Raw genomic sequence first — 26,045 nt, 5'->3', positions numbered from 1 at the left:
ACCAACTCCTAGAGTCCACCCAAACTCATGGGCATCGAGTCGGTGATGCCATCCAGCCATCTCATCCTCTGTCGTCCCCTTCTCCTCCTGCCCCCAATCCCTCCCAGCATCAGGGTCTTTTCCAATGAGTCAACCCTTCGAATGAGGTGGCCAAAGTACTGGAGTTTCAGCCTCAGCATCAGTCCTTCCAATGAACACCCAGGACTAGTCTCCTTTAGGACTGACTGGTTGGATCTCCTTGCAGTCCAAGGGACTCTCAAGAGTCTTCTCCAACACCACAGTTCAAAGCATCAATTCTTTGGTGCTCAGCTTTCTTCACAGTCCAACTCTCACATCCACACATGACCACTGGAAAAACCATAGCCTTGACTAGACGGACCTTTGTTGGCAAAGTAATGTCTCTGCTTTTAAATATGCTATCTAGGTTGGTCATAACTTTCCTTCCAAGGAGTAAGTGTCTTTTAACTTCATGGCTGCAGTCACCATCTGCAGTGATTTTGGAGCCCAAAAAGATCAAGTCTGACACTGTTTCCACTGTTTCCCCATCTACTTCCCATGAAGTGATGGGTCCAGATGCCATGATCTTAGTTTTCTGGATGTTGAGCTTTAAGCCAACTTTTTCACTCTCCTCTTTCACTTTCATCAAGAGGCCATTACCAGGGTTCAATACGCAAGGTGTAAACTAGTAAACTAGTAAAGTAACGCTCAAAATTCTCCAAGCCAGGCTTCAGCAATACGTGAACCATGAACTTCCAGGTGTTCAAGCTGGTTTTAGAAAAGGCAGAGAACCAGAGATCAAATTGCCAAAATCTGCTAGATCATCGAAAAAGCAAGAGAGTTCCAGAAAAACATCTATTTCTGCTTTATTGACTATGCCAAAGCCTTTGACTATGTGGATCACAATAAACTGTGGAAAATTCTGAAAGAGATGGGAGTACCAGACCACCTGACCTGCCTCTTGAGAAATCTGTATGCAGGTCAGGAAGCAACAGTTAGAACTTGACATGGAACAACAGACTGGTTCCAAATAGGAAAAGGAGTACGTCAAGGCTGTATCGGAGAAGGCAATGGCACCCCACTCCAGTACTCTTGCCTGGAAAATCCCATGGACGGAGGAGCCTAGTGGGCTGAAGTCCATGAGGTCGCTGAGAATCAGACACAACTGAGCGACTTCACTTTCACTTTCTACTTTCATGCATTGGAGAAGGAAACGGCAACCCACTCCAGTTTTCTTGCCTGGAGAATTCCAGGGACGGCGGAGCCTGGTGGGCTGCCGTCTATGGGGTCACAGAGTCAGACACGACTGAAGCAACTTAGCAGCAGCAGCAGCAAGGCTGTATATTGTCACCCTGCTTATTTAACTTATATGCAGAGTACATCATGAGAAGTGCTGGACTAGAAGAAGCACAAGCTGGAATCAAGATTGCCGGGAGAAATATCAATAACCTCAGATATGCAGATGACACCACCCTTATGGCAGAAAGGGAAGAGGAAATCGAAAGCCTCTTGATGAAAGTGAAAGTGGAGAGTGAAAAAGTTGGCTTAAAGCTCAACATTCAGAAAACGAAGATCATGGCATCCGGCCCCATCACTTCATGGCAAATAGATGGGGAAACAGTGGCAGACTTTATTTCTAGGGGCTCCAAAATCACTGCAGATGGTGACTGCAGCCATGAAATTAAAAGATGCTTACTCCTTGGAAGGAAAGTTATGACCAACCTAGATAGCATATTCAAAAGCAGAGACATTAGTTTGCCAACAAAGGTCCGTCTAGTCAAGGCTATGGTTTTTCCAGTGGTCATGTATGGGTGTGAGAGGTGGACTGTGAAGAAGGCTGAGCGCAATTTACAACCTTTCTAGAAAGCACCTTGGTCCTAAGTTCAAATTCTATGATCTAGTAATTTCTTTCCAGGAATCTATCTTAGGGAAATAAACTCAGATAAAAAGTATTATGTAAAGATATTCCTTTCAGTGGGAAAAAATAGAAACAACATATAAATGTGCAACAAAAAGATGGTTCACTAGGTAGTACTAAATATTAAATATATAAATACTATTTAATTCTAATGCTCAAGTTAAACACTAAATACTTAAAAAGAATACTTAATGTACCAAAGAAAAAACACAAATGTATTAACAGGAAAAAAAAAAATATTAAGATTCTGATTTGATTAAAAAACAGAAGGATGTTAATATCAACAGCTATCTATAGTTAAAAGATACTGCTGCCTACTTTGTCATCTTTGTACATTTCTTCTCGATTCTCACAGAAGAGCAAGGAGACAGGATTAGGACTGAGTGGGTTCCAAATACAGATAGACTGTAAGTTCTTTTTTTTTTTTTCTTTTGAACATAAGTTTGTAAAACAACCATTTATTGTCACCCTTCTTATTTAACTTATATTCAGAGTACATCAAGCAAAATGCTGGGCTGGATGAAGCACAAGCTGGAATCAAGACTGCCGGGAGAAATATCAATAACCTCAGACATGCAGATGACACCACATTTATGGCAGAAAGTGAAAAACTAAACAGCCTCTTGATAAAAGAGGAGAGTGAAAAAGCTGGCTTAAAACTCAACATTCAAAAAACTAAGATCATGGCAGTTGGTCCCATCACTTCATGGCAAATAGATGGGGAAACAACAGAAACAGTAACAGACTTGGGCTCCAAAATCACTGCAGATGGTGACTGCAGCCATGAAATTAAACGTTTGCTCTCTGGAAGAAAAGCTATGACCAACCTAGACAGCATATTAAAAAGCAGAGACATTACTTGGCTGCTGCTACTGCTAAGTCGCTTCAGTCGTGTCCGACTCTGTGCGACCCCATAGACGGCAGCCCACCAGGCTCCCCCGTCCCTGGGATTCTCCAGGCAAGAACACTGGAGTGGGTTGCCATTTCCTTCTCCAAGACTGTAAGTTCTTATCTCCACATAATCATACCCTTCATTTTGTTGTTGTTCAGCCATCCAACTATCTCATCCTCTGTCATCGACTTTACCTTCAATCTTTCCCAGCATCACAGTCTTTAAGTCGGTTCTTTGCATAAGGTGGCCAAAGTATTGCAGTTTCAGCTTCAGCATCAGTCCTTCCAAAGAATGTTCAGGATTGATTTAGGACTGACCAGTATGATCTCCTTGTAGTCCCAGGGACTCTCAAAAATCTTCTCCAACACCACAGTTTAAAACCATCAATTCTTTATGTTCAGCCTTCTTTATGGTCCAACTCTCACATCCATACATGACTACAGGAAAAACCATAGCTTTGACTAGACAGACCTTTGTCGGCAATGTCTCTGCTTTTTAACACTCTCTAGGTTTGTCATAGCTTTTCTTTCAAGGAGCAAGTGTCTTAATTTCGTAGTTGCGGTCACCATCTGCAGTGATTTTGGAACCCAAGAAAACAAAGTCTGTCACTGTTTCCATTGTTTCCCCATCTATTTGCCATGAAGTGACAGGACCAGATGTCATGATCTTCATTTTTGAATGCTGAGTTTTAAGCCAACTTTTTCACTCTCCTCTTTCACCTTCATCAAGAGGCTATTTAGTTCCTCTTCACTTTCTGTCGTAAGGGTGGTATCATCTGCATATGTGAGGTTATTGATATTTCCCCCAGCAATCCTGATTCCAGCTTCTGCTTCATCCAGCACAGCATTTCTCACGATGTACTCTGCACAGAAGTTAAATAAGCAGGGTGACAAATATACAGCCTTGATGTACTCCTTTGCCAATTTTGAACCAGTCCATTGTGACATGTCTGGTTCCCAACTGTTGCTTCTTGACGTGCATACAGGTTTCTCAAGAGGCAAGTAAGGTGGTCTGGTATTCCCATCTCTTTAAGAATTTCCCACAGTTTGTTGTGATCCACACAGTCAAAGGCTTTAGCGTAGTCAATGAAGCAGCAGTAGTTGTTTTTCTCTAATTCTCTTGCCTTTTCTATGATCCAACGGCTGTTGCCAATTTCACCTCTGGTTCCTCTGCCTTTTCTAAATCCAGCTTGAACATCTAGATGTTCTTGGTTCACATACTGTTAAAGCCTGGCTTGGAGAATTTTGAGCACTACTTTGAAGTTGGACACGACTGAGCAACTGAACTTGTTAGCATGTGAAATGAGTGCAATTGTGCGGTAGTTTGAACATTCTTTGGCATTGCCTTTCTTTGGGACTGGAATGAAAACTGACCTTTTCCAGTTCTGTGGCCACTGCTGAGTTGTCCAAATTTCCTATCATATTGAGTGCAGCATTTTAACAGCATCCATCTTTTAGGATTTGAAATAGCTCAGCTGGAATTCCATCACCTCCACTAGCTTTGTTCATAGCGATGCTTCCTAAGACCCACTTGACTTCACACTGGCTCTAGGTGAGTGATCACACTATCATGGCTATCTGGGTCATTAGTATCTTTTTTGTATAGTTCTTCTGTGCCTTTTTGTCACCTCTTCTTAATATCTTCTGCTTCAGTTAGGTCCATACTGTTTCTACCCTTTGTTGTGCCCATCTTTGCATGAAGTGTTCCCTTGGTATCTCTAATTTTCTTGAAGAGATCTCTAGTCTTTCCCATTCTATTGTTTTCCTCAATTTCTTTGCAATGATCACTGAAGAAGGCTCTCATCTCTCCTTGCTTTCCTTTGGAACTCTGCATTCAGATGGTTATATCTTTCCTTTTCTCTTTTTCATTTTCTTTTTGCCTTTCACTTCTCTTCTTTTTTTCCTTAGCTCTTTGTAAGACCTCCTCAGACAGACATTTGGCCTTTTTTGCCTTTCAGTTCAGTTGCTCAGTCGTGTCCGACTCTTTGTGACCCCATGAACCGCAGCACACCAGGCCTCCCTGTCCATCACCAACTCCCAGAGCCTACCCAAACTCATGTCCATTGAGTCAGTGATGCCATCCAACCACCTCATCCTCTGTCATCCCCTTCTCCTCCTGCCCTCAATCTTTCCCAACAACAGGGTCTTTTCAAATGAGTCAGCTCTTCGCATCAGGTGACCAAAGTACTGGGAGTTTCAGCTTCAACAGCAGTCCTTCCAATGAACACCCAGGACTGATCTCCTTTAAGATGGACTGGCTGGATCTCCTTGAAGTCCAAGGGACTCTCCAACACCATAGTTCAAAAGCATCAATTTTTCAGTGCTCAGCTTTCTTCATAGTCCAACTTTCACATCCATACACGACCAATGAAAAAACCATAGCCTTGACTAGACGGACCTTTGTTGACAAAGTAATGTCTCTGTTTTTTAATATGCTATCTAGGTTGGTCATAACTTTCCTTCCAAGGAGTAAGCATCTTTTAATTTCATGGCTGCAATCACCATCTGCAGTGATTTTTGAGCCCCCAAAAATAAAATCAGTCACTGTTTCCCCATCTATTTGCGTTTGCCATCACCTAAACCTGCACCTTCTCCAAAACTCATTTTAAGTTCCTCAGATTCCCAACTTCTGTAGATTAAATAAATTCACTTTGATACTTCAAACCCAGCTATTGGCTCACTTCATCAAAACAGAACCACTCTCCCTCATTATCAATCACCTTTACTGTCCTCACTTCCCTCCTTAACCAGTTTTGATTCCTTGGACATTCATTATAATCAATCCTTTGCAAATACTCTTGACAAATGATACTTTCCTTCCTTTAGTGTACTCATATGGCAAAGTCCCAATGCTAATTAAACTCATTCCCCCAATAAACTAAAAAACAAAAAAAACTCCTTGCATCTACCCCTAGCAGCTTTGTTGGGGAGGGGCAAAGAACAACCAGCATTAATAAGTCTCCTGTTCAAGTGAAAAACACAAATCCCAAGTGGAAACTTAACACTGTCCTAAGTATCTCTGCTTATATTAAAGATTAATCCTTCCACTTATATTTGGAACACCGCTCCCTGTTCTTCTCCAGGACTTTGCACCCTCAATTACTCCTCCTCTCTCTAGCATAATCAATTTCTCCCATTCATTAATATACAAACATACTGATAAGCTAATAGAAAATTGTTTTAAAGATCTCTGAAGTCATGGTCTTCTCCAGCTCCCTATCTTCTCTCCTTTCCTATCAAAGCAAAACTCCTTTAAAAACCTGACCATCTATGGTTGCCAATTAGTTCCTCATCTCATTCCTCTCACAATCCACTCCGGTGAGACATGCACATCGTTCCAATGAAAATATTCCAGTCAAGGTCACCAACAATCACATTGCAAACTCAACGGTCATTTCCCCTATTCAGCAGCATTACAAAGTTGATCAGTCTATTCTTGGAATTCGGTCTTCTCTTAGCCTCAATGACATCACACTCTCCTTTGTAGGTTCTCATCAATTCAACATATGCCAGGGACCCAAGACAAGTTCAGACTTTGTCCTAGACCCCTCCCTTTCTAATCAAATTCTCCTACTAGAGTTAAGTCATCCAGCCTAAGTTTTAAACTACACCATCTCTATACCTATGATGCCCTGATCTTTCTTCAGCTCTAACCTCCAGATTCACATAATCAACTGCTTGTTACTTTCTAGCCTTGAAACCTAACAAGAACAAAACAAAGTTCTCATCTTCCTCAACCTCCAGTGTGCTTTCCCCACTCCTATTTATTTAAATCACTACTGTTTCTTTTGTTATATCCAGCAAAACTCAACCTTTAAATACTAAACCTTTCCTCACATCTTCAGTGTCAATTCATTCTCCACAGCAGTCAAACTGATCTTTAAAAAGACACAAATTCTGTCTGTTGCTTTAAATCCTCAAACGGCTTTCAGAGTCACTTAAAATCCAAACTCCTTACTTTGGGCTTATAAAGTTGTATGTGATCTGGCTCCTGCCTACATCTCCAAATTCATCTTACACCATTCTCCACCTTTACCCACAATACTCAGTCTAAACCTTTTTGGCTGCTGAGACATTGCAAATTCATTCCCAACTTTAGAGACTTTTAACAGTTTCCTCTGATTCGGACTGTTCTTCCCCTAGAGACATGCTGTTATCATTCAGATCTCAATTTAAGTTTACAATTCTAGGAGAGGCCTTTTCTGAACACCCAATCAAAGCCAACTAATTAATTTCATCAATATTATTTTATCAATTTTATTTTCATCAATATTATTATTATAGCTGTACAATATTATTATACTACTCTGCACTGCATTTATTACTTGTCTGTCTTCCCTTGCCCCATTCATTGCTATATCCCCAACACATATCATGATGCCTAGCATAGAGGGAGCCCTCAAGTATCTTTTAAAGAGCTCTTGGTACTAATAATACAAAGATGGATGAGACATGATGCCTACCTGTGAGAAGCTTGGAGTCTCATAGGGAAAAACAGCTTCAAATAATTTTAAAAATTACAGATTTTGGTTTAAAGTCCCATGGGAACTGTATTCAAAGCTTCTCCCAACAACAAATTCAAAATACGCATACATATGTACATACACAGATAAAATGAAAGGAATATCAAAATTAAGATGTATTTCTGTATATATGAAATATTTCATAAACAAAACAAATTTTGCTTTAAAAAAAGAATTATCTCTAGGAGTGAAATTACAGATTATTTTTACTTGAATATGGTTCCCCATATTTATCAAAGTTTAATGTTTGCTACTTTTACATTCACAGAATTTGACTATTTATTTAAAAGAGAAAAGCAATTATATTGTTTACATTCTTCACTATATAATGACTATTAGCTTTCTATGTGCATGTAAGAGTTGATCATCCTAATGTATGACTAAGTTAGTTAATTTTAATTTATCTTCCCAAGTAGTTTAAGAGTTATCTCCAAGAAACTCTTTCCCTGAGTTTAGGTTACCTCATCCTCACAGTTCTCCTTAAACTCAACAAGCACACACAACTACCTTTTCAATGTTTTACTATCTTACTGGGCCATAATTTACTCCATAAGGGCATGGACCATGTCTATCTTATTAACTAACAGAGGTGGCTTTTAATAAATATTTGTTGAATAAATGAAGAAAATGTAGAATTACTAAAGAGTTTAAACCATCAGACTTCCCCAGTGGTCCAATGGTTAAGATGCTCTGCTTCCACTGCAGGGGACACAGGTTTGATCCCTGGTCAGGGAAGTTCTGTGTGCCATGAAGTGCACCAAAAAAAGCTTAAACAATTTAAGTACAGATGATGTCATATATAATACTAAATAGATGCCCCCTGAGATCATGAAAGGAGAACTACAAAAAAAAAAAGCAGAAAAGATTCCCTTCCCACCATCTTATTTCTAAGTTTTAGACTTAGACCTGATATTACCCCAACTCAGAACCTAACTACATTATCAAAAGAAACTCAATTTCACTGGAGGCCATCTTTATCAGCATATTCAACTCTTCCTAGTACCAAAAGTTTCGGAGAAGGCAACGGCAACCCACTCCAGTACTCTTGCCTGGAAAGTCCCATGGACGAAGGAGCCTGGAAGGCTGCAGTCAATGGGTTCGCTAAGAGTCGGGCACCACTGAGCCTTTTCACTTCACTTTTCACTTTCATGCATTGGAGAAGGAAATGGCAACCCACTCCAATATTCTTGCTTGGAGAATCCCAGGGACAGAGGAGCCTAGTGGGCTGCCGTCTATGGTGTCGCACAGAGTCGGACACGACTGAAGAGACTTAGCAGCAGCAGCAGCAGTACCAGAAGTAGGATGAAAGGTATTACTTTCGTAGGGCTTGGGATTAGCTTCCTGGACCTTAAGAAACCTTAAACTCATTCAGGAAAACAAATGCCTCTTGCTTACCAGGCAATGTGTTAAGCAATGGAGAATAGAAAATCAGGACGATAGGTCTCTGTCCTCAATGACTCACACTCAGTTTCATCGGGCAGATGGAGACAAAGCACCTAAGTAAACACCTAAGGATATAATCAAAATATGACCAAGCCAAGAGATATTTTTTAAAAAGTCTGACATACCCACTTAAAATTTCATCCAAATACCCATATACCCTAAACTCTTGCACATACACAACAGCAAGAAACTGGAAACAAACCAAATATCCAATGCATAAACTGTAGTATACTATACACACACACACATTTTAAAAATAAAGGAACTACTCCAAAATCACTGCAGGTGTTGACTGCAGCCATGAAATTATAAGACGCTTACTCCTTGGAAGGAAAGTTATGACCAACCTAGATAGCATATTCAAAAGCAGAGACACTACTTTGCCAACAAAGGTCCGTCTAGTCAAGGCTATGGTTTTTCCAGTGCTCATGTATGGGTGTGAGACTTGGACTGTGAAGAAAGCTGAGTGCCGAAGAATTGATGCTTTTGAACTGTGGTGTTGGAGAAGACTCTTGAGAGTCCCTTGGACTGCAAGGAGATCCAACCAGTCCATTCTGAAGGAGATCAGTCCTGGGTGTTCAATGGAAGGACTGATGCTAAAGCTGAAACTCCAGTACTCTGGCCACCTCATGCGAAGAGCTGACTCACTGGAAAAGACTGTGATGCTGGGAGGGATTGGGGGCAGGAGGAGAAGGGGACGACAGAGGTTGAGATGGCTGGATGGCATCACCGACTCGATGGACGTGAGTGTGGGTGAACTCTGGGAGTTGGTGATGGACAGGGAGGCCTGGCGTGCTGCAATTCATGGGGCCGCAAAGACTCGGACACGAGTGAGCAAATGAACTGAACTGAACTACTGATGAAGTGAACTGAATGAACTGAAAAATTTAAGAAAAATGAAGCACAAAATATTTTATATCACTGCTGAAAATCACCAGTCTCAGACAACCCACAATTAAGTACACCAATCCCAAACAGGATGGTTCACATAAAACAACAAAACTTGAAAGTAAAGCATCACACGGTCACTTGAGAGAAAATACTACACATGCTAGCTAGCCCTGCATTTGTAATTACTAGAAAAATTCATAATCACACAAAGGCTAAAAATAATGAAGAGTAAACAAATCCGTTCTAAACCTAGGTAAAGAGCACTTTAAGCAACAGCTCTAAAAGATTAGACACCTTTTGAAGATTTGGGGCATACTTTAAATGTTACTAAGCTTACTACAATTCAGGCACCATGCTGGATGCTGAAGAGAAAAATATAAAACCCTCAAAGAGCTCAATGATCTAGCAGGAGCAGAAAGACATACATATAATCATTAACAATACAGTAACTGCTCTAAAAAGATCCTGACATGGAGAAGGAAATGGCAACCCACTCCAGTGTTCTTGCCTTGAGAATCCCAGGGACGGGGGAGCCTGGTGGGCTGCTGTCTATGGGGGTCACACAGAGTCGGACACGACTGAAGCGACTTAGCAGCAGCAGCAGAACTCACTGTACCCGGTAGATAAATTACCTTCCGGGTGTGTTGGGGAAGGAGACTGACAGCAGAGGGGCCTGAAGTTTTTGGAGTGAAAAAAATGTTTTATCTACACTGTGGTGATGTCTCCACTGCATTTGTCAAAAAAAACCTAACCCAATTGTACTTTATATGTAAATTATACTTTAATAAAGCTTGACATTTTAAAGAAAAAAAAAAAAGATCCTGACAAAGTGATAACTACAAAAAAAGAGGTAATCTGCGTTCAAGAAAAGCTTATTAGGAATGGCATTTTAGAATGAGTTTTTCGAAAGTAAGAAGATAACGGCTTATTCCATGCAGACAAAACAACTCAACAGCAAGCAATTAATTTAGTTAGCTAAAGGTTGGAGGGAGAGTGAGGGTCTGAGGTATGTTTAGGCATGCAGCTGAGTTGAGACTTGACAGGAAGCAGGTCAGGAAAGGTAGGCTAGAAATGAAAAGGTTGTGACTTCACACAATAAGGGGTAGACAATCTAAAAGAAAATGACAAGATCATGTTTTAAAAATTAAATCCAGGGACCTCCCCAGTGGTCCAGAGGTTTATCCTCCATGTTTCCAATGCAAAGGGGCACAGGTTTGATCTGTGGTCAGGGAACTAAGATTCCACGTGCCTCAAGGGAGGGACTAAAATATATTTTTAAAAAATAAATAAATAACCCAGTAGCACGGCACCAGGGGGGTTGAATTAAAAGTTGGGACAGACTAAAGGCAGAGAACTAAATGTAAATTAGCAAACTATCTTAATATAAAGAGTTTATCTAAGAAAGCCTGATCTAAGACAATTTACAAAAAGAACACAAAAGAGGAAACAAAGATTCAGGAGATTATGGAGGATAAGAGATGAAATCAGACTTATAAAGGGTAATAACAGAAGTTAAAGAAAAACCAAAATTTAGCATCAGAGCAACTGAAAGCGGAAAGCTCTAAGAAATGGAAATGCTGAAGAAAGGCATATGCATTTAACAATTTAGAAGATGTTAGTAATGCCTGAAAAAGTAATTTCAGAATGACAAGAAACTGAAGAAGCCTGAGTACAGAAGTTAAAGAATGAACTAGGACTTCGCTAATGGTACAGAGCATAAGAATCCACCTGCCAATGCAGAGACTCGGGTTCAATCCCTGGTCCGAAAGACTCCACATACTGCAGGCAACTAAAGCCTGTGCACAACGCACAGGCTCTAGAGCCCACAAGCCACAACCAATGAACCTGCACGCAGCAACTACTAAAACCTACACGCCCTAGAACTTGTGCTCCGCGACAAGAGACACCACCACAGTGAGAACCCCAAGCACCATAAGGAAGCGCAGCCCCTGCTCATCACAACGAGAGAGAGCCCGTGCCCATGAAGGAAGACCCAGCACAACCAAAAACAAAAAAGAATGAATTCACTTTTAAGAACCAAATACATGAGAGTATCTTTCTGATAACCAGAGTAGGAAAATATTCCTTAAACAAAATACTGGGTTGGCCAAAATGTTCCTTCAAGTTTTTCCAAAAGATGCTGTGGGAAAACTCGAAAGAACTTTTTAGCCAATCCAATACAAAAAAAAAAAGCACACCACACAGGAAAAGGCAGACAAATTTGACTACTTTAAAGGTAAACTCAGTAAGATCAAAGATGTGATAACGTTAAGTGAAATAAGCCAGTAAAACAAACAACGTATAATACAGTAATCAAACTCACAGAGACAAAAAGCAGAGTGCTGACTACAGGAGCTGGGCATGGGAGAAGTAAGGAGTTAAGTGTTTAATGGGTACAGTTTTAATTTTACAAAATGCGGAGTCTTGGAGATGGATGGTGGTATTGATTGTACAACAATGTGAATGTACTTAACACCACTGAAATTGTCTGCTTAAAAATACACAAGGTGTAAAGTTTTATATGAGTTATTTAACGCAATTTTTAAAAAGAGCATTTAAAAAAGTAAAAAATGCTTTTCAAAGCATTTAAAAAATTAAGCCACATAATAGAATTAGACAAAATTATAAAGAATTCTTACAAATCAGTAAGAAAAATACAAACCACAAAAATTCTTAAAAATGGGTAAATAATGGAAACACTAAATTTACAAAAGAAAGCCCACAGCCAATAGACACAAAAATATGCTTAATATCTCTATTGACAAAGAAAAATTAAAATAAGCTACCATTTCATATCCATCAGACTGACAAAAATCTAAATTTTGCAGATGTCAGGTCACTAGAATTCTTACAGATTTCTAGAGCGAGTGTAAATTGATACAATCATTGGGAGAACAATAATGCATATCCAATCATGCAGAAGATGCAAATACACTCAGATCCTGCAAATCTACCTCCTAAAAAATACCCAAGAAAACATTTATAATAATGTTCAATGTGTCTTTTTTATAACTATATGCCATCAACAGGAGAAATAATCTATACAGTTGACCTTTAAACAAGGGGGTTAGGGATGCCAAACCTCTGCTCAGACAAAAATCGAAGTATAACTTATAGATGGCCCTCCATATACAGTTTCTCCGCATCTACACATTCAACCAACAGTGAATCATTGTGGACTGCAGTATTTACTACTGAAAAAAATCCACATATAAGTAGATTCATGAAGTTCAAACTCATGTTGGTCAACTGCAGTTTAAAATTGAAGAACTTGAGCAATATATGCGTTGTCACAGATAAACCTTAAAAAACAACACTGAAAAGAAAAGTTGCAGGAGATGCAGAATATTATAACCATCTATGAAGTTCTTCTAAAAATTTTTAAAACACTAAAAAGTGACCTTACACTCAAAAAATACTATGTTTATCAGCAGTAAAAAAATATGTATGGGAGGGATATACTCAACTTCAGCATAATGGTTACTTCCAAGGAGAGTACAGAATAGAGAAAAGGTTGGAAAGTGAGCTTCCTCTGGAGGTTTTATTTCTTGGGGGGTTGCGGAGAGGCTAAAGCCAGTATGAGGATTAAGATCTATTAAATCTGGACCATGGATATAAAAGTTCATATATTATTTCTAAACTTCTAAGTCTAAAATAAAATGTAATTTTTAAAAGCATCTTTAGAAATAATGGATTGGAAGCAAGCAGCATATGATTATTCTTTCCATCATAATAAGTTAAATGGAGTCAGAGACCTGGTTTTAAATCCCTGCTCGGACAAAAAACCTGGAGCGCTGCAGTCCACGGGGTCACAAAGAGTTGGACACCTCTTAGCAACTGAACCACCAACAAGTTACTTGACACTGTGGAAAGTTAATTTCTTTAGAGCTACAACTTTCTAATCTGTAATAGAAGCAACCCATCTCATAAGGCTGTCATAGATATAAAATACCAGATAGTAGGCATTCAACTATAGGTAGTTATTATTTTAAATTTGCAGTAAAAGAAAAGAACTAAATGGAGGGAAATGGCGAGGGTTTTGAATGAAACGAACTTGCCTCACCTTTTCAGATTATGTAGCAGAACTTACCATTGATGTCAGATGTATGTGACTACCACTTTCTAGCTTCCAAGACCCAATTTTAAAATAGGGATTTTACAAAGGAATTCAAAGTTACACACCAGAGGATTAGAATCTGGATTCCATGGTCCAGTTAAAGGAGACCAGAGTCATGTGAAGAAATCCAAAATAATCCCACTGTCTCCTTAAGAAAGACTAACCATTTTCAGAACTAAGTCCAATTATACTTTTGTATTCCCCTTGGCCACCAGTCCCCATAGGTTATTTACACACAAAGAAACATTATCAGAAGTATCAATACTTAAGTCATCATCTTAAGCCTTTTCTGGAGTCACATTCACATAGAGCTATCACTGAACCATTGAAGGAAACTTTTATGATCCAAGGACAACAATAAGCAGAATATGAAAGCAGAATATAATTAATTCAGACATCTTTACAAGTATCCACTTACTGAATATTCCTAGCACTGCTCTAAGCACTGAAAAGACTCTCTTGATCTCCTATTTTCAGAGAAGAAAACTGAAATAGTCAGTGCTGTAGGTATTAAGCTGAAAAGCCAGGACTGAAATTCCAATGCCCACACTCTTAATCACTAAGCTAAACGTACTACATTATGCTTGGGAAATAAGTATCTCTGCCTCCTGGCAAACTTTTCTCACACCAAGATAGAAAAGCAGAACATATTTAAAGATTAATGCAATTCTCAACATTGAATGACATGTCATACATTGTTGTAATGATACATCATTTTATTAGCATTCAACTTTTATAGTATTGTTTATGAAAAATATCATCTCATAAAGCAACCATATATAACAGCTGGAGTAAACTGGTATGCAAAAAACCTGGACGAGGGGGCTTCCCTGGTGGCACAGTGGTTAAGTATCTGCCTGCTGATGTAGGGTACACAGGTTCGATCCCTAGTCGGGGAAGATCCCACATGCTACGGGGCAATGTGCCCATGTGCCGCAACTACTGAAGCCTGTGTGCCCAGAATCTGTGCTCCTCAACAAGACAAGCCACTGCAATGAGAAGCCTGGGCCCTACAAGGAAGAGTAGCCCCCGCTCACTACAACTAGAGAAAGCCCACATTGAGTAATGAAGACTCACAACCAAAAAAACAAAAATCTTAAAAAAAAAACAACACACAACCCAGGTGAAGTTCACCATTAACCAGATCTTTGTGTCACTGAGCAACAATCAATCTCTCTAAGCTTCAGTTTCCTGAACTTATAGATGAGGTTTTTCACCTAGATCTAACGTCTCTTTCAACTAAAACATTCAATGCATTTTAACACATTCTCTAGACACTGTTAATGCATTTTCTAAACAAAGACTTTGAAAGACAGCTTTTGAAAAATATTTAAAATTAAATCATATAGTATATGCTCTTATGTCTATCCTTTTACTCAAACATATCCAAAGCTAACCTGTGTTTTTAAAAATCAGGAAATTGACTGGAAAGGGGTGGGTGTGGGGATTCTGATGATGCTGGTAATGTTAACATTCTGTTTGTTTTGGGTGTTGGTCACACTTTTATCATATGTGCTTTGTATATTACCTTTTATTATTTTGATCTGAAAAAGGTGGTTTTCCCCCAAAGATAACTTATGTGTTCTAACTCCACAACTATGTTTGTGTATATTAGAGCTGTGCAACCTTTCTGTTATTAATATATAAATGTTTCTAGCTTAATTTTGTCCACAACTCCTGCTCCCTAATTCCAATTCAGGAGTCTACTGAAGAGATCATTTACTTATAAATTATACAGTATTCTTGTAATTCTTTTAAGACTGTCTCCTGAAATTGTCTTCACTTTCCTTTGGAACCGAGCTCAACAACCTCTCTTCCTACATACACACACCCTCAGAATTCCCACAGCTCTGCTTCTCTCCATCTATCATTTTTATCTGTCTCCAACCAGGTAAGTCTTTCAGGGCTGTTTGCAAATATCCTCAATAAATGCTGATAACATATTTACTAAGAAATAAGAAAACACATTCTTTACAAAGGGATGATCTGCAAAGGAATCCCAGATGACTGATGGATAGATCAAAGCCTTTAAAAAATTAAAAAAAGAAATGCACCCCAAGAGCACTACTTGGAAAGGCTTTTAATTTTTTTAACTCAGTCAATAACACACCCAGAGTCAATAACACACTCATAAGGCTAAGCTACACTGAACTAAAAACTTACATAGCTGTAAAAACAAATCGCTTTTCTACTCGTAAAAAATTGTTCAAATTCTAGTTACATTAGTTTATAGCAGGAAATTTCACCTTTGTCTTTAAACTAGAAAGGAAAAACTTTAAAAGAAAAAGATAATAATTGATAAACCAGGGGCAAAGTCTTAAAAACAAAACAGAACACTCAAAGCTAGTAGTAGTCATGCTATAATCAATTTTTTGGTACAGTTACTGTCCATTCATCTTTTAGATAAATTATACTACAAACTCTATATAGTTAACAGTCTTAAATGTTCTTCTAAAGAGTTCTGTCTACAGCAGTGGTTCTCAACGTCTGACAAAGTATGGAGACATTTTTAGTTGATACAATGGCAGGGAAATAGTAGGGAGGTGGGAGGAAGACTGCCTGTGCTATTGGCATCTAGTGCTCTTAGTCAGCGATGGTGCTGAACATCCTACAATGCACAGGAGAACCACCCACAACAAAGCCATTACCTGCCCCACATGTCAACAGTGCCAAGGTTGAGACACCATGGTCAACAGAAATTAAAAGACTTCCCTTTAAAGATCTGTAACTAGTTCTATACAGAATAGTCAAATATATAAAATTTAAAATGACAACAGGTACAAAAATCCATTTAAATACTCAAGGGAAATTTATACAAGAGTAGTTTTCATGAAACCAATTTGTTAATGCCACATATTTAAATATTCCCTATGAGAATCCTAGAAAATGTTAGCAAAGTGCAGTTACAATATGAAAAAAAACTACAGGTACCATACAGGACAAGAACAAACAAGGGTATGTGGACTGATTTACGGGCATTTTACTTCAGTGAACTTCAAATTTAAAAATATTTTGCATACTGAAATGCAAGCAAACCTTTAATTACAGGTAATGCTTAATGTTTAAACAATTAAATTAGGCTTCATTTAAATCTTTTAATCAGTAATACAAACCAGGTTCAATTATTTTTAAATAATTAAAAGTATGCCTACACTTGACAAGTCAGGACAGCATGGTATAATATAAACACAAGCAAACTTAGATCTAAATCCCAAAGGTGTATGTTTGCAGACAAATAATTTAACTTCTCTGAATCTCAATTTTCTCATCTAAGAAATAAAAAATCTAATTCAACAACCTGTTCTTGAGAATTAGCAGTAATATATATAAACAAATGGAGCTGCTAGTTCCTTTACAAATGGTGGTTGTTAATACCAGTAACAATTTATAATAAATAATATAACCTATGAGTACAGATTATAGCTTTACTCTGTCCTCATAAGCTACAATTCACTTACATAATTCAATAAAAAAAAAAAACACCTATTAAGTGTACTTTAAATCAATTTTCTATTCCTTGCAACTTTGAAATATTACTTAAACTTACACAGATTTAAGTAAATTAATATCTCAGACAAGTGACAGATTTCCAAACACAGTCTCATGGAAAAAAGGCCTACATGGTTTATTTATTTTTAGTAAATAACATATTAGCAGACTCAAAATTCAAAAGGACTCTTTTGATGCCTGTGGCCCCAGACACCCAATTCTCCTACAGAGAAACAATGTTACCAAGTTCTCATTAATCCTTTCACCTATACAAATACACATACTCCCCTACTTCTGACACTAATGGTGGCCTCCTCTCACTGTTCTGATTCTACCCTGTACTTTTCACATTTATCTTTAGGCTGTATTTTAATTAACAACACACTCCAACAGTGGCCATTTACAACTTCTTAGGCCAGATGTAAGCTATCTTTACAAAGACACTTAAAAAGGGGGAGGGAAAATCCTTAAAATCAATCAAGATTCTTAGTAAACACAAAAATGTGAAATAAACTTTGGTAAAATGAAAATTTACATAGAAAACATGAGGAAATACTTATTATATACCAGCCACTCAAATACTGCATTTACATACATAAAAAGGAAACCTGTGGACTGTATTTCAATGTACTGAAAATAATCAACATAATCCACCTATAGAATTGGACTTAAGTATCAATGAAATAAAATATTGGTGAAAATAAAGCTATTTATTGGTTATATATTCCAATATTAAATTATCTGATCCTTTCCTAAATGTTCTTGCTGGAAAAAGTTTCATTCCAGATAAAAAAATAATTTTCCTGTTTGGATTTTGTTTTCTTCCTCTGAAACACCACGTCACTTACTTGAAACAAGGTTTCATCATTGTTTATATATAAAAAGCTGTATTATTTTAACAATATGCATTACTAGGGCAATACAAGATTTCTTTTAAACTTCAAGTACTAAGAATATCATGGTGAAAAGTCACCTCACATAATGCAGAGACTATACGAATTATGAGAGCAGTGACCACTTTTAAGTAATAGAAAATAAAGCATTAAAGTCTTATATTAAGTTTCAGGCTTGTACAAACGTATTACAGAAGGAATGTTCTAGGCTACTGGCAATAATATTAGCTGCAAACTTTCATTAGGAAGATATACGTCAAGTATCCTGGAAAATATTTTCTTACTAAAGAAAAATTTAGAATCACTGTCTCACTATATATCACAGTGCAGGTATTTATGATTCTTTTTCTGCACTGTACCACAAAAACACAAAGTCATCCTTCCATTCAGAGTTTTGGCACTTGAACAAATACAGAGGTCAGAGTTCATACACATGCTCTGTAAAACCGATCATTACTTATATACTATTATATTCAATAAATCTGCTAGGATTTGGCATTTTTAAATAATTTTAAAGAATCTTTTCCACGTCTAACTGTAAAGACACACAGTCACTTCAGATTCAGTGGCACAAATAAAGTTCAAGTGCTTGCTATCAGACTTGTCAATAACTCATCACATGTTTAGAATGCTGAATTTCACAAATCATTGAGATCATTAAAGTACCAACGTAAGAGAAAAACACAAATAGCAATAATATATTCGATAATGATATTTGACATCTTGAAAATAACCATTCAGTATTTTTAATCTTTGTTGAGTCCAAGAAGAAAAAAAAACTAGCATTCCTGTTGATTTTGGGTGTGAAAAACTGTACTATACTTCCATAATTTTGAGTCAAATTACCCAAACATTTAAAATACATTAACAAATGTGGCCAATATCAGCATATCTAAAATTTCTACAGGACTCAAGAGTAGCTTGAGACAAAAAAAAAAAATTTAATCATTTCAGATATATGTTGGAATAAACCTACTTAATAAAGAAACGTAACAATATATTAATCTGAAATCTCATGTTTTTAAGTAGGACAGTTTTTCAAAAGTAAGAACTAACTATGGGGACATCATAATGAAGTTTCATGGCACAACACAGTAGTGTCACAGAGGCATTGTCTTAGGACAGACTCTCTCGTCTGTAACTTGTAAACAGGTTTTTTGAAATAAGCTACTCACACACTCCACTATTTTTTCCTAATCCTAGCTAAAAATATTTAAACGTCTCTAATATACCGAACGTGCCTGTATCTAGTCAAAAAGCTTCAGATGTCAACCGAAAAAGAGGCCTAGAATGTCGGAGTAAGTGGAAATGAGATAATAGTCTAATGAGGAATTAATTTTCTATCTCAGGTGAAAATTCCCTTATCGCCCACTCAAATAAGCTAGTACCCTATTATGTCTTCTCATTTCTCCCAACACCCAACCGAGAGGGAGTTAACTCCGAACCTCCTTCTTTCATCAATCACTCCTTCCGTAAGGAAAGGAGGGTGGCCGCCAGACCGGCTATAACCCAGAATACCCTGAAAAGTGTGGGCCTTTGAGCGGCGCGGCTCTCCGGATCCAGTTACCACCTTTCCCCTTCCCCCAACCCACTTCCCGGGTTTTCTCAGGCTTGGCCTGCTACCTCCCCACCCTAGTCACACTTCCAGCTGTTGCCACTGCCGTGGGGCGCTCTCTAGAGCTCACACCCGCCTTTAAGCGCCCTTCCTCCATCTGCCCCCTAAACCTTATTCCTCCCCAGAACCCCCGCCCGCGAGACCGTCCATCCCAGGGCCCGGGGAGGGGAGGGAAAGGCGGCGGAAGGAGGGGGAGACTGCTGCTTCCCCACAGGCAGAAGGGCGGCCGCAAAGAAGGCCAACCGGGGGTTACCAGGGATATTGGGATTGCCACCGGAAGGGCCCTCCCGCCCTGGGCTGATGTGGGGGACGTCCGGGAGTTCATTTCTGACCTCCTCGCTCTTCAGCACCTCCTTGAACTCCCGCTTGATTCGCTGCACCGCGATGTTGGCCATGTCTCCGCCCGCAGCTGATTCGTACCCGCCTCCTCCGCCACCGCTACGACCACCGCCACCGCCGCCACCTCTTCCTCCACCGCCTCCTCCCCCGGCGATTCACACCCGAGCACACGAACGCTGCCACTGCCACCCCGACCGCCGCACTATCTTCAATGTGGAATCACCTCCGCGCCCGGCCACCAAAATGGCGCCGGGTCCGCGCATGCGCACGACGCTGACCCGGCCGGGCGGCGCAGCCGCTCCCGTTGTAGCCCCATACGCCTTAGCCGCGAACCTGCGCCGCGCTGTGCGGCGTGTCTCTGCCTGAGCTGCGGCCGCGTGGCTCCGCCCCGTCGGCGTCTGAAGCCAGGAGGGTGCGGCTTCCGCGCGGGCCAGGGCTGCCCGGGCCTCACGGGTCGTCTCCGGCGCCTCCGCCCCTGTACGAATGGAGGTGGTATGGTGGAGGCTTCCAGACCTTCGCCTCTAACCGAAGGTTCGAGTCCAACCTGATGGGTTCACGCGGCCCCTCTAGGCTTGGAGCGCCGCCCTGACTCAGCCAGACCGAGGGCTTAATGTATCCGGCTGTGTCTAGTGTCGGAAAACACTGTCCGGGAACTCGGTCTGGCCCATTTTCTATTGGTTCTGAAAAGCCACTGCGGTTCGTTCTTGTCCTGCAGCCGTTACAGTTCTACTACTGCAGTCATCCCAGGATCTTTCCAGGTACAACAAATCATTAAATTAAGTATGGTCATTGTTGTATCTCAGTTGTAATTGAGACCAGGTCTCAGTGGAGATGCCTGAGATGGGTTTAGAAGCCAGATGTTGATCTTTGGCCTACTTAGATAATTAATAACAAGCCGTGGAACTAAAACCATAGCTTTAAAACTTGAATGTACATCAGGATCCCTGGAGAGCTTAAGAAAAAACAAAGAGTGCAAGGTGGGCCTAATTTGCATTTGTAGCAAGTTCCCAGGTGCTGCTGCTCGAGCTGCTGGTTCAGAGACCACAGTATGAAAACCACTGAACTAAGATATCTGAACATATAGGGAAAACTGGAGAAACCTATGCTTCTTGGGAAGGAAGGGCAGCTTTACTTCTGTAAGCCTGGAGTCTACAACAGTGGCTGGTGCTAGTAGGCTCTCAATGAATATTGAATGAATAAATGAGTAAAGAGTAAATGTTTTAAGTGGGAAGTAAATTTAAAGGCAATTTAAAAGTGGTTGTTAAGGCTGCCCGTAATATGGTTTTGATACTAAGGGATGCTTTGAGTAGAAAACATTTTGTAATACTATTTATTTAGAAGTTTATATTTCATGCATTTCTTTCACCTAACTAATCAGTAAAGCATCTTGTTAGGAAAATATCACAAATACACCATCTTAGCAAAAATTACCAAAATTGTGGCAGTAAAAAAAAATAAGCCCCTGGGTATGAGTCATTCAGTGGAGGCACATGGCAAAAAAAAAATTTCTTGAACTGCCGCAGGAACCAAGAGGGGATTTTAAATTCCAGCCCTCTTCCATACCAGCTCGCTCTCTTTCAACCTTGGTTTCCTTTTCTGCAAGACAAGGAAGCTGGATGAGATGATCTCTTCCGAGTTTTAAGAGTTTAGAATTCTGAAGCATCATCTGGAAACATTCCCCTAAACGGAAGAACTATAAAAGCCCTTCCAGCAGAGCCCCCTAGTGGTCCTAAGGCGAACCAACTATACATGTGGGTAATGGCACAATAAAATATGGTATAATGTATGTATTGCAATGCTATGTGTATTTGTGCCAGTACGTTACAAATAATTATTTCAATGTGTGAAAAAACTTTTTGAATACTTTATCTATATCACTTTAATTCAGTCCCCAATATTAATCTTGTCGCTTCAAAGAAATTTAAAACACTCAAATCACAGGGGAACTAATTAGAAGGGTATGCTAATTTATTTGGGGAAGAGAAGTTTGGTAATTTTTAAATGCACATAATCACTGGCCCTGAAATTCCACTTTCACTCCATTTTTACAGTCCTTCCTATTTACAGTCCTATTAAAGTCCTTCGTATTTACAGAATATGAGGCAACTGCCAATTAACTGACATGAGGCAATCCTCAAAATACATTTTAGGGAGAAAAAGAACACTATGCTGAAAGTGATGTTGTATCCTGGATTGGACCCTGGAACCAAAAGGACATAATTAGTGAAATCTGAAAAAATTTTGTAATTTAGTTAATAGTGTAACACTGTTAATTTCTTAGTTTTGACATGATACTATGATTATGTAAGATGCTAACATTAATAGAAGTTAGTATAGGGTATACAAGATTCTCTGAAACAGTTCTGTAAATCCAAAATTATTCCGAAAGGAAAAGTTTACTTAAAAAATCATTATTGGGACTTTCCTGGTGGTCCAGTGGCTAAGGCTGCATGCTCCCAATACAGGGGATCCCTGTTGGGGAACTAGATCACACGTGCCTCAACTAAGTTCATATGCCACAACTGAACATCTTGCATGCTGCAACTAAGACCCAGTGCAGCCAAATAAATAAATAATTGCTGTTTTAAAAAAATTACGATTCTGTCCAGATTGTGTATAATATACCACCATTTGTGTGAGGGAAGAAAGGAATATGTTTGTGTATATGCTTGTGAATCCATAAAGTATCACTGGAAAAATACATCAGAAACTGACAGCAGTGGTAATCTCTGAGATAGCAATTTAAGTTCCTTGGGGAAGGCAAAGTGGGAGACTTTTCATCATGTATCCTATTGTATATTTTACCTATTGAAAACTAAATTTTTAAAAATGAATTTCCAGAATGCATGTTATAATCTCTTCGCTGTTATAAGTTAGTGCTGATTACTTCATTAAATAATTAATTAAATAATTATTGAATGCCTACTGTGTGCCAAGCATGATCTAATCCCTGGAGGCATACCAGTGAACAAGATCAAAAAAACCTTCCAGTCGTAGGATTTACATTCTAGCAAGGATAAGGAAATACTCATCTCAGAGTATAGTCTGCAGTCACGTGGGAAGAGGGATCCCTGAGATGTCTGCAATGCCTAAACTATTATCAAAATAAAACTAAGACATTGTTTTCCTTTTTACTGTGTTCACACATGCACTGATGATGTAAAAGCAGTGTGTATGTTAGTCACATCCGACTCTTTGCAACCCCCAGAGGATCTTCCCAACTCAGGAATCGAGCCCTGGTCTGCTGCATTGCAGGCAGACTCTTCACCATTTGAGCTACAGGGAAGTCTTTTTTATTTTTTTATTATTTTTTTTATTTATTTATTTTTTTTTATTTTTTTTAGGGAAGTCTTTTTTAAAAAATGGTGTAATGGTGCTGTAAACGCAGTAGTGAGCAAAAAAATTACTGTGCTAGTAATAATGTTACTGAAGTCATCCACTCACTATTTAAAACTGTTTCACATTAGAATGTCTTCACTGAAGCAGTCGGGATTATTAATTATATTAAACCTCAACTTTCAAGTAAAGTCTTAATGTTTTGTATGATACATGGAAAAGGAGTTTCCCTGGTGGCTAAGACAGTGAAAAATCTGCCTGCAATGCAAGAGACCTGGGTTTGATCCTTGGATTGGGAAGATCCCCTGGAGAAGGGAATGGGTGACCCACTCCAGTATTCTTGCCTGGAGAATTCCATGGACAGAGGAGCCTGGCGGGCTACAGTCCATGGGGTGGCAAGGAGTCGGATATGACTGAGCAACTCTCTCACACACACACAGGCAAAGGATACATAAAGGACTTCTGTATACCAAAGCTCATGGTAAAGCACTTGTACAAAATGGTCGAGCTGCAAGCTGAACTTAATCATTTTTTTCATGGAACACCATTTTCACTTAATGATTGAGACAAACAACTTTTCTTAAGAGTTGGCTATTTGGCAGGTGATTTATCAAAAATGAACAATGTAAGCTATCACATCAAGGAAAATAACTGACAGAATTTGTTAAACATGATAAATTCAAGCTTTCAACTGAAAATTAAAGTTTTACAAAACATGTCTCCCACTGTGACTTGATAGCTTCCCAATATGCTTAAAGACCTTTCTGATTAAATTGGGTGATATTGACAAATGTGATTACTAGAAATTATACAATGGAGTATGTCAACATTTGGAAGATCTGCATAAATTAGTGAGGTAATAACTGATCTAAATACCAACGCATAGTGTTACAAAATCATCATGGGGAAAACATTCATTCAAGGATCAAGACAAAAAGGGTCAAGACAGACTGATGAATTTTAATGTAACAGTACAAAAAGTTCATTCATAACATTTCAGCTAACCTTTGAGAAATTACCACTTGTCTAGATTTAGTGTAGTGTAAATAATATCCGCAGTTATCTGAAAAGGTTATTAAAATATTCCTTCCCTTTCCAATCTGCATAAGGCTAGATTTTCTTTATGTACTTCAATCAGAGCAACGTGTGCAACATATTGAATGCAAAGGCATATATTAAAATGCAGCTGTGTTCCATTAAGCCAGCATTAAAGAGATTTTGTTTTAGAAAATAGTTATTTTTCACTGAAGTTATACTATTTATATAAGCATATAATGGATTTTATTATTTATTAGTAAATACTTCAGTAATTTCTTAGTTTTAATTTCTAACACAATGCTCTTTAATGCATGTAAACAAATGCTTTTTGGAATCCTCAATATATTCTTTAAGAGTATAATGGAGTACATTTGAGCATACTGTACTACTTCCCAGGTGTCACAGTTGGTAAAGAATACACCTGCCAATGTAGGAGACTCAAGAGATGCTGGTTTGATCCCTGGGTCAGGAAGATCCCCTGGAGTAGGAAATGGCAAGCCACTCCAGTGTTCTTGCCTGCAAAATTCTGTGGTCAGAGAAGCCTGGTGGGCTACAGTCCATGGGGTCACAAAGAGTTGGACACGACTGAGCACACACCACCACTTGGTACCTGGTGCCTGTGACTGTTTAAATGTACTGCTTAAGCATGAGATTTAGATCTAAAAAGTTCTCCACTTTCAGAATATATAAAGTATATAAACATTATTTATTTGAAGTGTGTGAAATTGGTTTTAGATGGATGGAGGAAAGTTCATCTGCTAACTCTCTGTTGTCTCTAACAGAACAATGTGTTTTGATATGTTGATTCACATAAAAAGAAATGTGGCAAGGCATAATCGTGCTTTGCTGGCCATTGATAATACTCCCCTACCTTGGAAACAAGTAAGTCTTCCTTTTTGTAGCTCCTGCTAGTTACTATGACTGCTCTACAGACTCAAATATCCTGTTCTATATGTAGAGGAATTTTTTTTTTTCCTACAGCCCTTTCCTGACCTTGTGTTTTATCAGTTTTTTGAGACTTTTTTCCTTTGTCCCTCACCACTGCCTATTCTATCCAAGCCTCTCACTTAACTCTCCTTTTGAAACACCCAGTCATAATTCCAAGGTCAGTTTGCATTTTTTCCCCTCTTTCACTGAGTCCTACCCTTCCCATCTTGTTAGCTCCTCTCCCCTACCCACCCCAGATGGGATGAGGAACTCTAGCAGCAAGAGTGGAAACCAGCATTCAGATCCACAGTTGAACTGCTGAACTTAACTCCAGGCCAGTGGGCACCACAGTATTGATTGTAATGCACACTGTATTATTTCAATATAGAGACTAAATCAGAACCCCCACCATTGTGGCTTTCAGAATATCTGTAGCATGGTGGGGAAAGCTGTTTCAATAGCACAGAATAATGTTTCCTTGCCTTAAATTACCTTTCTTCCTGTCAGACACACAGGCTGTTTAGGTGGGAGCTTTTTAGGAAAGGACCTCATAATTCCACTCCGTCCAGGGAATATGCAGCTACAGCTGGGACATGGCTATAGGACCTTCATAAGTCATAGTCAAGGT

At 39.0% G+C, this 26,045-nt stretch overlaps 2 protein-coding genes across 5 annotated transcripts in view; one reads left to right on the top strand and one right to left on the bottom strand.

Annotated features, from left to right (window-relative positions):
- UBE2K (ubiquitin conjugating enzyme E2 K) overlaps positions 1-20,331 on the bottom strand; it is a 79,631-nt gene extending 59,300 nt beyond the window's left edge. Inside the window, exon 1 of one of the 3 annotated variants that reach the window (XM_024992977.2) lies at positions 20,110-20,331. In XM_024992977.2, the coding sequence (XP_024848745.1) occupies positions 20,110-20,172 (63 nt within the window). In that variant the 5' untranslated portion in view covers positions 20,173-20,331. 3 annotated transcript variants of the gene reach the window in all.
- A 287-nt stretch (positions 20,332-20,618) lies between these two features.
- Positions 20,619-26,045, top strand: part of SMIM14 (small integral membrane protein 14) — a 144,576-nt gene continuing 139,149 nt past the window's right edge. The window contains exon 1 of one of the 2 annotated variants that reach the window (XM_024993410.2): positions 20,619-20,874. In XM_024993410.2, the coding sequence (XP_024849178.1) occupies positions 20,727-20,874 (148 nt within the window). In that variant the 5' untranslated portion in view covers positions 20,619-20,726. The remainder of the gene's footprint in view (positions 20,875-26,045) is intronic. The other variant, XM_059887645.1, reaches the window with a different exon arrangement.

Source organism: Bos taurus, chromosome 6 (genome assembly GCF_002263795.3).
Source record: "Bos taurus isolate L1 Dominette 01449 registration number 42190680 breed Hereford chromosome 6, ARS-UCD2.0, whole genome shotgun sequence".
Taxonomy (NCBI): domain Eukaryota; kingdom Metazoa; phylum Chordata; class Mammalia; order Artiodactyla; family Bovidae; genus Bos; species Bos taurus.
The sequence above is the reverse complement of the archived record's forward strand: the minus strand, read 5'-3'. Positions and strand labels throughout refer to the sequence as shown.